At 55.9% G+C, this 14,807-nt stretch overlaps 1 protein-coding gene across 7 annotated transcripts in view; it reads left to right on the forward strand.

Annotated features, from left to right (window-relative positions):
• The window catches only part of LOC112414601 (centrosomal protein of 78 kDa-like), a 62,016-nt gene that overhangs the window by 21,478 nt on the left and 25,731 nt on the right, over positions 1-14,807 (forward strand). For all 7 annotated transcript variants that reach the window (XR_003006190.1, XM_024767166.1, XM_024767170.1 and 4 more), the window contains 2 exons: positions 12,315-12,349; positions 12,755-12,852. Coding sequence is in view for 5 of the 7 variants with exons in the window: in XM_024767170.1 (XP_024622938.1) it covers positions 12,315-12,349; positions 12,755-12,852 (133 nt within the window). In the remaining 2 variants the exon portion in view is untranslated. The remainder of the gene's footprint in view (positions 1-12,314; positions 12,350-12,754; positions 12,853-14,807) is intronic.

A 14,807-nucleotide genomic window follows, 5' to 3' on the forward strand; every position in this document is an offset into this window, starting at 1 on the left:
ATGGCTTTCCCCACTTGGTGTCCATACGTTTGTTCTCTACATCTGTGTCTCAACTTCTGCCCTGCAAACCGGTTCATCTGTATCATTTTTCTAGGTTCCACATACATGCGTTAACGTACGATACTTGTTTTACTCTTCTGACTTACTTCACTCTGTATGACAGTCTCTAGATCCGTCCACGTCTCAACAATTGACTCAATTTCGTTCCTTTTTATGGCTGAGTAATATTCCATTGTGTATATGTACAACGACTTCTTTATCTATTCACGTGTCAATGGGCATTTAGGTTGCTTCCATGACCTGGCTATTGTAAATAGTGCCACAGTGAACATTGGGGTGCGTGTGTCTTTTTGAATTATGGTTTTCTCTGGGTATATGCCCAGTAGTGGGATTGTTGGATCATATGGTAATTCTATTTTTGGTTTTTTAAGGAACCTCCATACTGTTCTCCATAGTGGCTGTATCAATTTACATTCCCACCAGCAGTGCAAGAGAGTTACCTTTTCTCCACGTCCTCACCAGCATTTGTTGTTTGTAGATTTTCTGATGATGCCCATTCTTAGTGGTGTGAGGTGATAACTCATTGTAGTTTTGATTTGCATTTCTCTAATAACTGGTGATGTTGAGCAGATTTTCACGTGCTTCTTGGCCATCTGTATGTATTCTTTAGAGAAATGGTTATTTAGGTCTTCTGCCCATTTTTGGATTGGGTTGTTTGTTTCTTTTGTATTGAGTTGCGTGATCTGTTTGTATATTTTGGAGATTAATCCTTTGTCCGTTGATTCGTTTGCAAATATTTTCTCCCATTCTGTGGGTGACAGTATTCTTATTCTCAAAACTTATGAACTAAGGACGGTAGGTGATCTATAAACACAGAAGTTTAGCTGAGGTGTAGTGCCCTGTGTATGGGATCAGCTGAGGTCCCAGAGAGTGGGGCTGCCAGATTTGCCCTGGGGGAGGTATGAGTGGCTTCTCTGAGGAGGGGGCACCCGCAGGAGGAAGTGCAAACAGCCACAACTGCCTGTACGTGGAAATGTCCAGCCTCCAAGATGGGCTTTTGCCCAATTGACAAATAGGGCGGGGTGCAGGACGAGTTTTGTTCCTTCTGTGACTGAGAGTTCCCAGATATCTACTTATAGCTCATGGTGGCATTTCTAAAGCAGGATGGTCCTTCTTTTGGTGGGAAAACCGGGTCTCAGCTCAGGAGGAAGCAGGTGGTATCTTCGGCTGCCTGATGGCAGGGCAGGAGCCAGCGAGGGCGTGCAGTGGTCCTTCCCCTCCGTGACTCACTGGCTGTGGGCGTGGAGCGGCCCCAGCGTGAGTGTCCCCGCCTGCTTCTGGCTTCCTCCTGAGACCCCACGAGTCTCTGATGAATACCCGCTGAGCAGTCACTCCCTTCACTCCACAGTGGGTAGTAGCTGAAGTGGGCGGCTGAGTGAGCCATCCCTCCCCCTGACTCAGAAAATATTTTCTGATCTGACCTCTGCTGGTGTGAGTCCTGCCTAATCTGAGCTCAGGTGGAAGGCAGGTTAACCCTTTGAGGACTTTCCATGGGTGAAGTAGCCTCTTTAAAGAGGAAGGGATCACCGGGAAAAGCCTGGTATTCCGTATGCACGTGGCTGTTAGCTTTCATACTTTGGTCCCTAACATCCAAATGCCGCCTGTATGCTCTGTTACTGGTGGGAGGAGACAGAGGCAGACAGCCGGCCCTTTGGATATTCACTAGGCAGGAGGCTGCTGGGAGCTGCAGGGGACCTGCCCCCAGCCTACCTTTAGGAGCTGCGTCCTTTTTTCCTTAATTAAATTAAACTTTTTATTTTGAGATTATCGTAGATTCTTGCACAGCCATCAGAAATAGATCGGACACATCCCACGTTCTCTTTACTCAGTTTCTCCCAATGGTGGCATCTTACAAAGCTACGCACCGATGTAATGATTTCATTGGCATTGATACAACCAAGATACAGAGTGTTTGGTGTCCTTTTTGGATTCGGGGAGCTGTAGGGTGGGATTGGCTGTGTCTGCGCATCCCTGGGTCCCGGGCCCGGCACACGTCTCCCAGGAAGCCCCTCTCCTCCCTCTTTCTTTCTGCCATATCCTCCTCTCGTGGTCCTGGCACTCTTCCCCAGTGCGTGCGCCTTCTCTCCCTGGCTGTGGGATGACAGTCCTGTTTCCTTCCTCCCACTCAGGGTGCTGCCTGGAGGCCTCTTTGGCATCTTCTCTGTCCCCTCAAGCTGTCCCTGCCGTTCCCACCAGCCGGGTCTCCTGCCATGCTCGTGGCGTCGAGCGGTCCCAAGGGTGTTAACAGAGGACGTGCCGGGTGCCTGTCCACGGTCCTCCGCAGCTCACGCGTGGCTCTGTACTGCCTGCCTCACCGCCCGCCTTTCTTGTTCCTTCCCAGACTCTCTCTCCCCACCCACAGCCACTGTCGCGGTGCCTAGCCCGGGGCTCTGTTCCTAGGCACCCCTGTTTCAGACCGGGCCCTCTTCCTGTCCAGGGTGCCTGGCAGGGCTGCCGAGTCACAGGTTCCCGTGAGCTGCAGTTGGGAGTTCGGAGGCTGTGTACTTCACTGAGTATTGACCTTGGATGACGATGCCTCCTCATCTCTGAGGGGCTTCCGTTTGAATCCCCTCAGTCATGGGGTGCGCGGCCGATGTCGGGAAAGCGCATCAGACTCACAACAGGTGCACGGGCAGCCGGTGTGTGAGAGAGGTTACCTCTGAGAACGCTGGTCCTTTAAAAACCTGACGCATCTTTTCCTGGGTGGCGAAGGGGTCTCTGCAGGCTGTGTGCCCGGGGGTCGAGGGGGAAGGGGGGAAGGGACCACCACGGGATGGTGCCCACAGGGAAGGCGGGAGTCATGGGGCTTGGGGCGGGGAGCTCTAGGGAAGGATTTGCACGTCCCGTGGTGGTGGTGGCTCACGTTTCCCCTGGTGTGCAGGTGGCTCCCTGGCGTCTGCTCTGTGCTCACCCTGCAGGCTGAGTGACGCTCCCACCAGGGAGCAGGTGCTGGGGCCGCAGGACACGCTGGGCCCACACCTGGTCTGGGACAGACACCAGATGAAGGGGCGGGAGAAGGGGAGGAGGAGCCATGCTGGGTCTTGTGGGTTTTGTGTCTTTTTAAATAACAGCTTTGTCGAGATAGCATTCTCACACCACAGAACTCACCCATATGACGTGTACAATTTAATGGCTTTTACTATATTCACAGAGCTGTGCAGCCTTCACCTCTAATTCCAGAACATTCCATCAGTGCAAAGGGCCGGCAGTCCCGTGCCCCAGCCCCTGACACCCTGTGTCTGTGGATCTGCCTGTTCTGGCCGTTTCCCATCAATGGAATCACACACTGTGTGTTCTTCTGTGTCTGGCTTCTCTCACTGAGCATCGTGTTCTCAGGGTCCGTCCACGTTGTTGTGAGTGTCAGGGCTTCACCCCTTTGCATAGCTGAGTGATGCTCCCATGTGCGTGGCCCAGGTTGTGGGGTCTTGAGGCCCCTGGAGAGGCGTTCGTTTGGCTTGGTCCTGGGGTGGGGTGACGCCAGTTACACTGGTACGGTGCTAACAGGATCCCTTGCTGGAGTGGGAGACAGTTGGAAGGCTGGGAGTGCGGCTCGCCTTGGCCTTTGAGACTGCTGGGTGGAGGCCGTGCTGCCGCTTGTTGCTCGGGGAGCGCAGGCGAGTCCCTCTCCAGCCGTGCCCCCTTGGAAGGGCTTCCTCCATCCCTGGGCTTTCCCTCCCTTGCCGTCACGGCCTCGGCCTCAGGCCGGACTGCTCTGTGGCAGTAAAGCATTTTCTTTGGTGAGGGCGAGAAAAGTTCTGGTGGTGAACTTTTGGTCGTCGCGTTCCCCCATCCCACCGGGGTCACTCCATGACGGCCCCTTCATGCACACGCCCGGCGTCAGGCACTCAGCACTTGCAGCGGCTCCTTGGGTGGCTGGGCGGCCTCTTACAGGTGGGCTAGCTTGGATTGAAGCAACTGAAATGGTCTTGTCACCCCTGGAGCCCCCGTGGTGCCCCGTCCTCCTGTGGACACACCCACGCCTGTCCTGCAGAAGGACGGCTGCCCAGACAGCAGGACGTCCCAGCCAGTCCTGGCTCTGTGCAGACTGTCTTCCATGAGCTGCAGACCCAGGCGTGGAGCTCAGGCTCAGGGTCAGGTCTGGAAATGCTCCCGCAGGTGGGGCGGTAGGTGAGGGGGCACACGAGCCACACGCGTGCCCTTGTGGTAGCCAGGTGACGAGTCAGAAGGAGGAGGTGAGGTATGTTTTCATAGCATTGTACGTAACCGAGTATAGCCCAGACACGACGTTTTCAACGTGCCATTTAAAGCATTACCAAAGGGCAGTTTTACTTTGTGCGTGCGCGCACACTCTGTCTTAGAAATCCGCTTGCATCTTGTGCTCACTGGAGTGGCACCAGCGCGCACCATTGCCCCTCGTCCGGGTGGCCAGGGGCCGCTGTGGGCACAGTGAGGCTCTAGACCTCTCTCCCTCGTGGTGGCTCCTTCCTTGGACCCTGATCTTCGGGGCCCCTGTGTGCACAGCGGGTCCCACCCGCCCTGGTCAGGGCCACGGGTCCACCGTGTCCTGTACCGTGTCTGTGGCCCGGGAGCCACGGGCCCGCTCCCTCTTCTCTCTTCCTTCTCCAGCTGGACTTTGGCCTCATGGGGTCCCGGCAGCCCCTTCCTGTTTTCCCAAGTTGACTGCTCTTGCAGTGCCGGTCTCACGGGCAGGGTTTTGTGACGCGGCTCAGTCCTGAGACCAGCCTGGTTTGTCAGCCTGGCCCTGTGGGGAGCGGGCCGGTGCGCAGTGGGAGGAGAGCCTCCTTCCTGGCTCTCTCCTTTGCATCACTTTACCAGGTGGTTCCCATCCTTGGCCTGCCTTGTCCTCAGGTACAGTCTTGGGACCAGGCAACACCCCCTTGCTGGGGGCCTGCGGACATCCGGCTGACTGTGGACGAGACCTGTGTGATGCTCCACAGCCAGTCTCTCTGCCACCCCCACCCCTGTGTGAAATGCACTCATTTACAAGTGAAAACCTGTTCACTTCTTGAGTACTCAGGCCCACCGCAGGCGCTGGCCCTCCCCCTGCCCCTTCACCCCCTGCTCCCTCTCCCTCTCCCCGGCGAGTGGCTGCTCCCCAGCGGGGCTGCAGGCTGAGAGATGCTCCCCAGCGGGGCCGCAGGCTGAGAGGTGAGGCTGAGCGCCTTCGCTGGGCCTCGGGACCCTCTGCTCACCTGCTTGGCTTGCCTCCCAGATGGAGAGACTTCTGTGGATTTTCCACTCCTCCAGCCAGATCTCTGCTCTCAAAGCCCGGCCACTGGGAGAGTCAGAGAGACAGCCGGCGGACCACCCACCATGTTCCATCTCCCCTGCCTTTGATTCCTCCCGCTGTGCTTCTCCACTTTGGGAAGCAGTGCATGCATCCCACCCTGGCCGCTCTGTCCCACTTGCCTTGGCCCCCACCCCAGGGCTCTGGAGGTGTGCAGAGCCTCGGGGAAGAAGGCAGTGACCCCCAGCCCGCAGGCAGTGCCCCCTGCAGCCTGCTGGGGAGTGGGGACCACGGGCAGAGTCCCAGGGTGCTACCCCTCGGCACCTGCTGGACACTCGTGCCCTCAGCAGACAGTGATAGAGCAAGAGTCCTTGCTTGCTTCAGGCTGGTGGTTCTCTGAGCGGGGCCCTGGGCCAGCAGCCTCCCCACCAGCCGGAACTGGTTAGGAATGCGGGTTCCTGGGGTCTAGACCTGCTGATTCTGAAACTTTGCGGGTGGGCCCCAGAACTGCACTCTGACTAGGGATTCTGATGCTCGTCCCGGTGTGATGCCCCTGCCTCGGAGGCCCCCTGGGTCCCGGCGTCTTCCTGCTGCAAGTGGGAAGAGGAGGACGGAGTCCACGTCTTGTCTCCTCCCTAGTCTCTGCCCCCTGCCTCTCGCCGGGTCCTCCAGGGACGATGTCTCCAGATGTCGTGCCCCTGTCACCATGAACCAGCCTGCGTGCTCAGGGGTGGGCTGTGCCCTGGCAGTGAGCACCCAGGAGGCCTCCTGTCCAGGCTCCTCACACCGGGCGCAGGGCCTGCGGGGACGAGCAGGGGCAGAGCCAGACCTGCGGGTGTCCGGGTGGAGTTCCTGTTCCCACACCTGTCCTCACGGTCAAGGAGGAGGCAGGGGCCTGCCGAGTGGGACAGCCAGGCTCCCCAGCCCTGTGGGCGGTTCCCGCCCTCACCTGAGCTGGGCAGGGGAGGGGAGCAGACGGGACGGGCTTGGTGGTGGCTCAGGCCTGATGACAGCCCCCGGCTTGCGCACAGCGTGCTTTTTCAGGCGGAAATGGTTGTGCTTATTGCAGCTGTTTTCCCAGGACCCCGGAGTGAGGCCACCGGCTCTGTGGTGAGCAGCATTCCGCTAAGCCTCTGCGTGGCTTCCTGCGGAGGCTCTGAGGCTGTCAGAAGAGCCTGGGTTAGTCAGTGACTCAGCAAGCAGCCAGCAGCGGGCCGGGTCTGTGGCTGGGAAGGGGAGGCCGGGCGTCCTGTGCAGCAAGACCAGGGCTGGCCTCAAACCCCGGAGTTCCAAGGCTCCCCCGGGGGAAGAGGTGTGGGTGCTCCTAAGCGCGGGCTTCCTCAGGGCTGTTCTCAGTCGGACGTTTCTGGGTCAGCTTCTGGCATCGCTCTGTTCTGAAGACCTGTGAAGCAGAAGAAGAGGCCACAGCCGAGAAGCTGTGAGAGCTTCTGAATCATCGATGGTGATCAGGGCATCTTAAATCATACGACTCAGGATGGTCGCTGGAAGCTGGCCAGTTCCTAAAGCAGCATCCTGAGACTGTAGGAGGCACATCGTAAACTGTTTCCTTCCTTTCGTTCTGGTTTTAAAGCTTGGGAAAGCTTGAGTTCATCTCATCACGGATGAGACCACATTCCAGGCCCCTGTCTTCCCAGGTCTGTGTGATGCGGCCTGAGATGCGGTGGCTCGGCCAGGGCTGCGGCCCACGTGCCATGAAGGTCCCTGCCACCCCTGCAGGAGGAGCATCTCTGGGGCACGTCCAGCCTCCTGAGGGGGCCGAGGGAGGGAGCGCAGTTCGAGCCGGCACGGGGCTGCCACGCAGCGCATGCTCAGGCATACGTGTGTGCTCACGGGGTCCTTTCAGAGCGCGCACGCTGTTTTGTAACTCCACAGTGGTGACCAGAATGAGACTCTCCTGGGTACTGTCACGTCCTCCCGTGGCTCTAAGACTTGTTCTTATGGGCCGTGCTCACAGGGTGTAAGGTATCGGCCTAAACGCAGACATGAATTTAGCAGCTTGAGACGACGCACACTGATGACTTCCCGTGGTTTCTGAGGGCCGGGATTCAGAGCAGGCGGGCCAGGGGATTCTGGCCGAGGGTCCCTCAGGAGGCTGCAGTAGGGGCTTCAGCCGTGGCTGCCCCATCCGAAGGCCGGACTGGGCGGGATGCCTGGCTTCCAGGAGGCCCCACCCGTGGCTCCTCTGCACGTGGGCCCCGCAGGGCTGCTGGGCCTCCTCAGTGCACGGGGGCCGGCTCCCCTCAGGAGGAGTGTGACGCGGGAGAGCATTGCTGGAAAGTTCTAGACCCTCCTCCTCATCCTGTGGCTACCTCAGCATCTTGTACACTGTGCTGTGTGCGTTTGTCTCTGAGCAGACCCTGCAGGAAGTGTGGCGTCTTCTCTGCTTTCAGTGCCCAGGGAATTCAGGGCTGCTAGGGCTGTCTCTCTGGAATCACTGAATGTTGTGGACCAGGAACAGAGTCCGTCGGCCACATGAGTGTCTTAGATGCTCGGTATTTTCCTACTGAGGTGGAGGTGCTTTTAACACTGCCTCACATTTCCTCCTATAGATTGTGTTGTGGTTTTTTGTTTGTTTTTCGCCACGCCGTGCAGCTCGTGGGATCTTAGTTCCCCAACCAGGGACTGAACCTGGACCCTCGGCAGTGAAAGCACAGAGTCCTAACCACTGGACTGCCAGGGAAGTCCCTGTTGCTGTTGTTGATAGCTGTTTTGAGGTGTAATTCCCAGACTCTTCACCTCATCCACCTAAAGTGTGCCATTACCTGCTTTGTAGTGTATTCATTGAGTGCAGTCGTCACTACTACCAATTTTAGAACGTTCCATCACCCCAAGAGGAAACCCCATCCCCATTAGCATCCCTCCCATCCCCCTCCCCAGCCTCTGACAACCAGGAACCCACTCTCTGTGCACTTGCCTGTTCTGGACGTTTCCCATCGGTGGAATCACACACACTGTGAGTCCTCCGTCTGGCTTCTCTCACTGAGCATCGTGTTCTCAGGGTCCATCCACGTTGTGGCGAGTGTCAGTGCTTCACTCTTTTTCGTGGATGGATAATATTTCAGTGTGTGGAGGGACACATTTGTTTATCCGTTCATCTGTTGATGGACATTTGGGTGGTTTCCACCTTTTGACGGTTGTGAATCACGCCTCTGTGAACACTAATGTTCGGGTTTTGGGTGTGTGTTTTTTTTTTCTGGCTGCCTTGGGTCTTCATTGCTATGTGCGGGCTTTCTCTAGTTGTGGTGAGTGGGCTCTAGTCTTTGTTGCAGTGTGCGGGCTTCTCGTTGCAGTGGCTTCTCTTGTTGCGGAGCACAGGCTCTAGGCACGCGGGCTTCAGTAGTTGCAGCACGTGGGCTCTGTAGTTGTGGCGCATGGGCTTCATTGCTCCGTGGCATCTTCCCGGACCAGGGCTCGAACCTGTGTCCCCTGCATTGGTAGGCAGATTCATAGACACTGCCCCACCAGGGAAGACCAATGTTCAGGGTTTTGTGTGGACGAATATTCTCATTTCTCTTGGGCAGACACCCAGGAGAGGAATTGCTGGGTCATTTGCTAACTGTTTAACCTTTGAGGAGCTGCCAGACTGTTTTCCAAACCCAGCTGTCCTCACTGTTTTCTGCCGTTTGCCAGGAGGCCTCGGGGCCGATTGTTCCCATCAGTGGTTCTTCCCCAGGGTTTCTGGGTCAGCAGTGGCGCTGAAGCTGCGGGTCGGTTCCCCCGTTTCGGGAACCACGGGTCTGCAGGGCTGTCCTGTGCTGGACCGAACGGATGGCACGTGCTCCATCTCCCGCTCCCGGCCTTGTCTAAGTAATATGAGTTCAATGGATATTTACTGCTCTGTCCTTGGTAAGTTGGAGGATATTATTAAGAATGATAGAAGATTGTTTTTTTCCTTTGCCTTAAAAAATAAGATTCTGGGCAGAAGGTCACATATACCGTAATTCTGTTTATAAACGTCCATAACGGGCAAATCCACAGAAACAGAGAGTGGATTAGTGTTGTCAGGGGCTGGGGAGGGGATTGGGGCGCGTCTGCTAATGGGGTGATGGGATGTTCTGGAACTAGATAGAGGGGATGGTTGCCCAGCTCTGAATGTATTAAAATGCACTGAAGTGTATACTTGAAGCGGGGGCCCATTCTGTGTGAATTATAGCTCAGTAGGGCTGCTGTTGCAAAGATGAGGCTTAGGACACAAAGGGTGTTTCTGGAGTTGTTTGACCTGTTAGGACCGCTGCACCGTGGGAGCCCCTGTCCTGGGACCCGTGCCCTGGCCCGTAGGGGTTCTGCCTGCGTTGCCGTCCTCCACTGTGAAGCGTGGAAATGGTGGCCTGGTCTGAGAGGGGCAGTCGCTGTCCCGGGGCAGGGCTGGCAGCTCTGGGCCTGACCATCTCACCTCCAGCTTCAGCCCGTGCTCTTCGGGGGCCCTCCTCTCGCTGTGCATCCTCTTTGAGGCCCCTCCTCACCGCGATAGGAACCTTCACCGGCGGGGCGGAGGTGCAGTCTAGAGTTACAGACCGTCCACACGATGCGTCGTCCTCACTTGGTTTCTGCGGGGTCTTGGGTTAGCTGGCTGCCAAGAACCCGGCGAAAGGCCAGAGCGACCCCCGACGTGCTCCTCGGGCAAAGCGGCGAGGCCAGCCCGCGGGTGCAGTGAGGCCCAGAGAGCGCCGCCGTGGGCGGGAGGGAGGAACGCTGCTCGCCCGCTCCCGGTGGTTGCACGAGTGGTGTTTCCCCATTTTACAGATGGAGACCGAGGCCTGCGGCGGTTCAGGGACTCAGAGGCAGACCTGTGGCTTCCAGGCTGCAGGAGCGCCCAGGGGAAGTCCTGGGGCAGGAGGGTCGGAGGCTTCAAGTCCGTCCTGGTCCTGTCCCCGCAGCCCACTGGGCGGCAGGGCGCTGCAGGAACAGGCACTCCCGGAGCCAGCGTGTCCCACGTGGCAGGACAGGGCCCCAGTGCTGTAGGTGGAGCTCTCTGGTAGGTCCAGCGCGTCGGGGAGTCCCGGGGGCTGCAGCACCCGCCTCCCCTGGTTGCCCCCATCACCGGAGCGGGGAGGGACGGCTCTGAACCGTGTCCTGTTGTCTTTCAGGACGTTTAAACCCCACGATGCCGCTCACGAAATCATTGAGACCATCCAGTGAGTGTGGCGCCTGCTGGCGCGGGGCCTCGGGGTGGGCCAGTCCTGAGTTCCCAGCAGCCCCCCAGCCGTGCAGTCCCCCATTCCTCCATGCTGATCCGCGTCAGCATCGTCAGCATCGAGGAGGCTTGGGAAGTGGGGCTGTGGGGTCAGGGGTCAAGTCCTCTGAGTGTGACCCAAGACAGGTCTTGGTGCTTTGTGAGCTGGCTTCCTGTGGAAGAGGCTGGAAATCCTGAGTGGCCAGCTTCCCAAGGGACCCCTCCCCTCTCCCCTCATCACCTTGGTGTACTCTTCTCCCGTGGGGTTTGGTGTGACCTTTGGGTTTGGGCCGCTCTTCCCTCTGTGAGCCTGCCCGGTGCTGTGCAGAGGAGGCCGGGTGCCCGGGAGGCTGACCCGGGCGAGATCTGGGAGGAGGGCCGCCTGCTGTGTTCTAGTGGGCTGTCTCCTCACGTGGGACCTGAGGGTCTGCGGTGGCCTCCAGAGTGCCCTCGGGGGCCCATGCGCAGAATCCTGCGACCGCTCTTGGCTTTAGAATGTTCCACGTGTGTGACCTGGCATCTTGCTGCATTGTGCCTTAAAATCCTTAGCTGTGTAGCCACTGCCTGGGCCACACGCCATTATATCTGCTTGAACCTGGGGCGGCCGGGCTGGCAGCAGCACAAAAGGCTGTTTGGTACGTAAGGGTGGTGGTCCCCCCTCTCTGTCCTGTTCTTCCTGCGAGAGGTGAGCATGTATCGGTTTCTTCTGTATTGTTTCAGATTATATGTATGTATATATTACAGTAGTATATTAGTATAAAATCTATCGTAGGGTTCTCCAGAGAAACAGATCCAGTGATGTCTGTGTATGTGAGATTAATTTAAGCAACTGAGTCACACGACTTCAGGCTGGCCAGTCTGAAATATGCAGGACAGGCCAAGAGAGGCAGACCCAGGGAAGAGTTGATGTTGTAGCTCAAGTCTAAAGGCAGTCTGGAGGCAGAATTTTATATATACACATACAGATTAATTTCATATAATATAGTACTGAGGGGTCCTGTGTAGTTTACCCAACTTTCTCCAATGGTGACGTCGCACATAACCGTAATAGCAAAACCAGAAAATGGACATCAGCATAATCTACAGACTTTATTCACTGTGCATGTGTGGTCACGTGTATGCACGCATGCATTCTTGTAACCTCCATCTCAGACACGACATAGATCAGTTTCATCACGATAATATTTTTATCCCTCTTAAATACATAAATACAGATATCCTGGAGATGGCAAGTGTTGTGAACTTAGGGAAGTAGTGTACTAAGGTATTCATCAGAGAAGAGTTGGTGTCCAGTCTAGGTTGTCATCATCACTTCCTGGTATGAATCCCAAATTACTCCTTTGGTTTTTTTCTAGTGTTAACGAATTCCTGACATGAGGTGGATCTTTGACTTTACGTAGCATCACTAGATGACCTGTAGTGCACAGACGTGTGCCGGGACAGCTCCTGGGCCTCTCTTTGTTTTGAGGGTGGTGGGACATCAACACCAGACTGAAGGTTGCCCAGATCGCCCCCAAACCGAGATTAACCCCCAACCCCTGTCTTTAACCACATCAAATGTATTTATTTAATACTTTGACTCACGCTTTTTTTTTTGCGGTACGCGGGCCTCTCACTGTGGTGGCCTCTCCCGTTGCGGAGCACAGGCTCTGGACGTGCAGGCTCAGCAGCCATGGCCCACGGGCCTAGCCACTCCGCGGCATGTGGGATCTTCCCAGACCGGGGCACGAACCCGCGTCCCCTGCATCGGCATGTGGACTCTCAACCACTGCGCCACCAGGGAAGCCCTTTGCTTTTGGTTTTGATCTTCTTTTGAAATATTGTTTTTCTTTTTCCCTTCTCTCCACATAGGAGGAAAAGACACGTAGAGTTACGTCCAGAGAACGGTAAGAATAATAAAGCTTTTTGTTCTGTGCAATATGTAATCTTGATGACTGAAATTACTTTTCTGAAATCTTTTAAAAAGAAGAACTTTATGGTGAGTTGCCAGGGTGACCATAGATAGCTTAAGGATGCTGGGTTTGCAGTCAGGTTATTAACCTTGTGATTCAGGTAGAATTCTCTTGCAAAGAGTAAATTGGGGGCAAATGGCAGTTATCAGAACTAGATCTAAAGGTTGTATTAAATATTAAATCTCGAGGTAAGATGTGCCTTTTAGGGCTCCTGAGATGAAGATTGATTTTTTTTTTTGGGGGGGGTGGGTGTAGGTAGGAAGGAAGACCTTTTGAAAACTGCCTCCACGGGAGGAGTCTGTGAAAGTCATCCTTAGGGTGTGTGATTTTACTTGACAGGGTTGCTGGACCGCTCCCTACAGAAGAACCGGGAAGAGTAAGACCAGGAACACATGTGGAAGAAGAAGAAAGAGATGATAAAGTCTGGTCACCCCCAGGTTTGTCACTTGCACTTTAATCTCAGAACCCATTTGGTTCTAGGAAGGGGGCTTAGGGTGTGGGGCAGTGTGTAGGAAGAGAATGACTTTCACTAATGATCAAAATGACCTTGGATTTAGCTAAAATGCTCTTCAAACTCATTTTTCTGCTGGTTCTCTATGTGGAAGGTGGCTCTGGTGATAGTAAATCAGCGGTAGGCCTGGAAGTCAGTTGGACCTCTGCTACTTGATCAGTCAGTCACAGAGCTTCAGTCTGTCCCCTCTCCTGCCTGTCTCCTGCCCATGAGGTCTTTGTGAAGATCTCATTTTCAAACACAGGAGGTGCTAAAGTGCTCTAGTATCGTCCAGGTATGAAGTTGCATTCTTAACTGAGATCAGACCAGTTCTTTCCCCAGATCTCCAGCTCCTTTGTAAAATCAGAGTTTCAGGTTCTATGAAATACAGATGTACCCAGGAAGGTGTGTTACGTGGCTCTGGTGATAGTAAATCAGCGGTAGGCCTGGAAGTCAGTTGGACCTCTGCTACTTGATCAGTCAGTCACAGAGCTTCAGTCTGTCCCCTCTCCTGCCTGTCTCCTGCCCATGAGGTCTTTGTGAAGATCTCATTTTCAAACACAGGAGGTGCTAAAGTGCTCTAGTATCGTCCAGGTATGAAGTTGCATTCTTAACTGAGATCAGACCAGTTCTTTCCCCAGACCTCCAGCTCCTTTGTAAAATCAGAGTTTCAGGTTCTATGAAATACAGATGTACCCACTGAACCCCCATGGGAGGGGGTAGGAGAAGGGATTGGGGATCTGATAGTGGAAGCTTTACCATTAGACAGCACTGCCCCATATGACAAAGGGCTAACATTGGTCGGGCACAGGTGGTAGAACAATATCACGTCCCTTTTGGTTTTATTAAGACGTTGCTTAGAAGTTTCAGCTCAGCAGAGGGGCAGCACCCTGGGCGGGGACTGGGCCTCCACCATCTATGGCTCCTCCCCTCCAGCACCGAGGCTAGGGACTCAGTTCCCAGCAGCCCAGAGGGCAGGAACAGAGCTCTGCCAGGCTGGCCTTCTCAGAGGGCAAGTGTAAGCAGCACAGCCAGGAATGTGAGCAACAGGCTTTGCTGGGTTGTCAGGAAGGAGGGCCGATGTCTGGCTTGGCATGGCTGGAGTTAGCGCTAGCCTCCCCTCGGCCATGGGCACTGGGCCCCTGGTCTCAGGCTCACACAGGCCTCCAAAGCCCTTCCCTCGGAATGGCGCCCAGACCCTCCACCCAGCTCACCCTCCCACCCCAAACACCAGCAGGTCAAGCACCACTCAGAGAAGGGGGCCTTTAGAAAATCTTAGAATTCCGGATATGGAAACTACTGTGTTTCACTTCTGGCTGAGAGCTCTGCTCCCAGAGCACAGGATGGCCCAGGGGGGTGAGATGGAAGGGTCTCGTTGTGACACCCCCAGGCACTGCTGGCCTTTTTAGCCACATGCCTGCATTCCTTGGAAATATATTTCATTAACAGCCAAACGGAACATCCTGAGAAACGGGAGGTTCGTTTCAACCCTTAGCAACACTGTGTGTGTATTTCGTCTGCTCTCTGCGATGCGCTGGAACTTACCTTTGGGCAAAATGTGCCTCAGCTGTCCAGGGCACCTGACACACTTGGTGACTCTGCCTGACCCGGGAGCGCCCTGGGCCCCAGGGACAGGGTCCCTCCTTCCTGACCACCCCCTCGTGGGAGTGCTGAGGCCGGTCAGCCCCCAGCCCTGGGGGCTCAGCTTCCCCTCGGAAGTAACTGCGAGTCAAGCTCCCCACCGACCCCCTCCCCCCGGTCTCCTTCCCGCCAGGGCCGCTTCGTGCGCGGTTCAGGTCAGACCCTCCTCAGGGGGTAGGTGTCGGGGAAGCCCCGAGGCGGGCGCCCTCCCGCACCCTCACGACTCGGTGCTGCTCCGGGTGGAGCCTGCGGCGGCGGGGG

Source organism: Neophocaena asiaeorientalis, unplaced genomic scaffold (assembly GCF_003031525.2).
Source record: "Neophocaena asiaeorientalis asiaeorientalis breed wild unplaced genomic scaffold, Neophocaena_asiaeorientalis_V1.1 scaffold929, whole genome shotgun sequence".
Classification (NCBI taxonomy): Eukaryota; Metazoa; Chordata; class Mammalia; order Artiodactyla; family Phocoenidae; genus Neophocaena; species Neophocaena asiaeorientalis.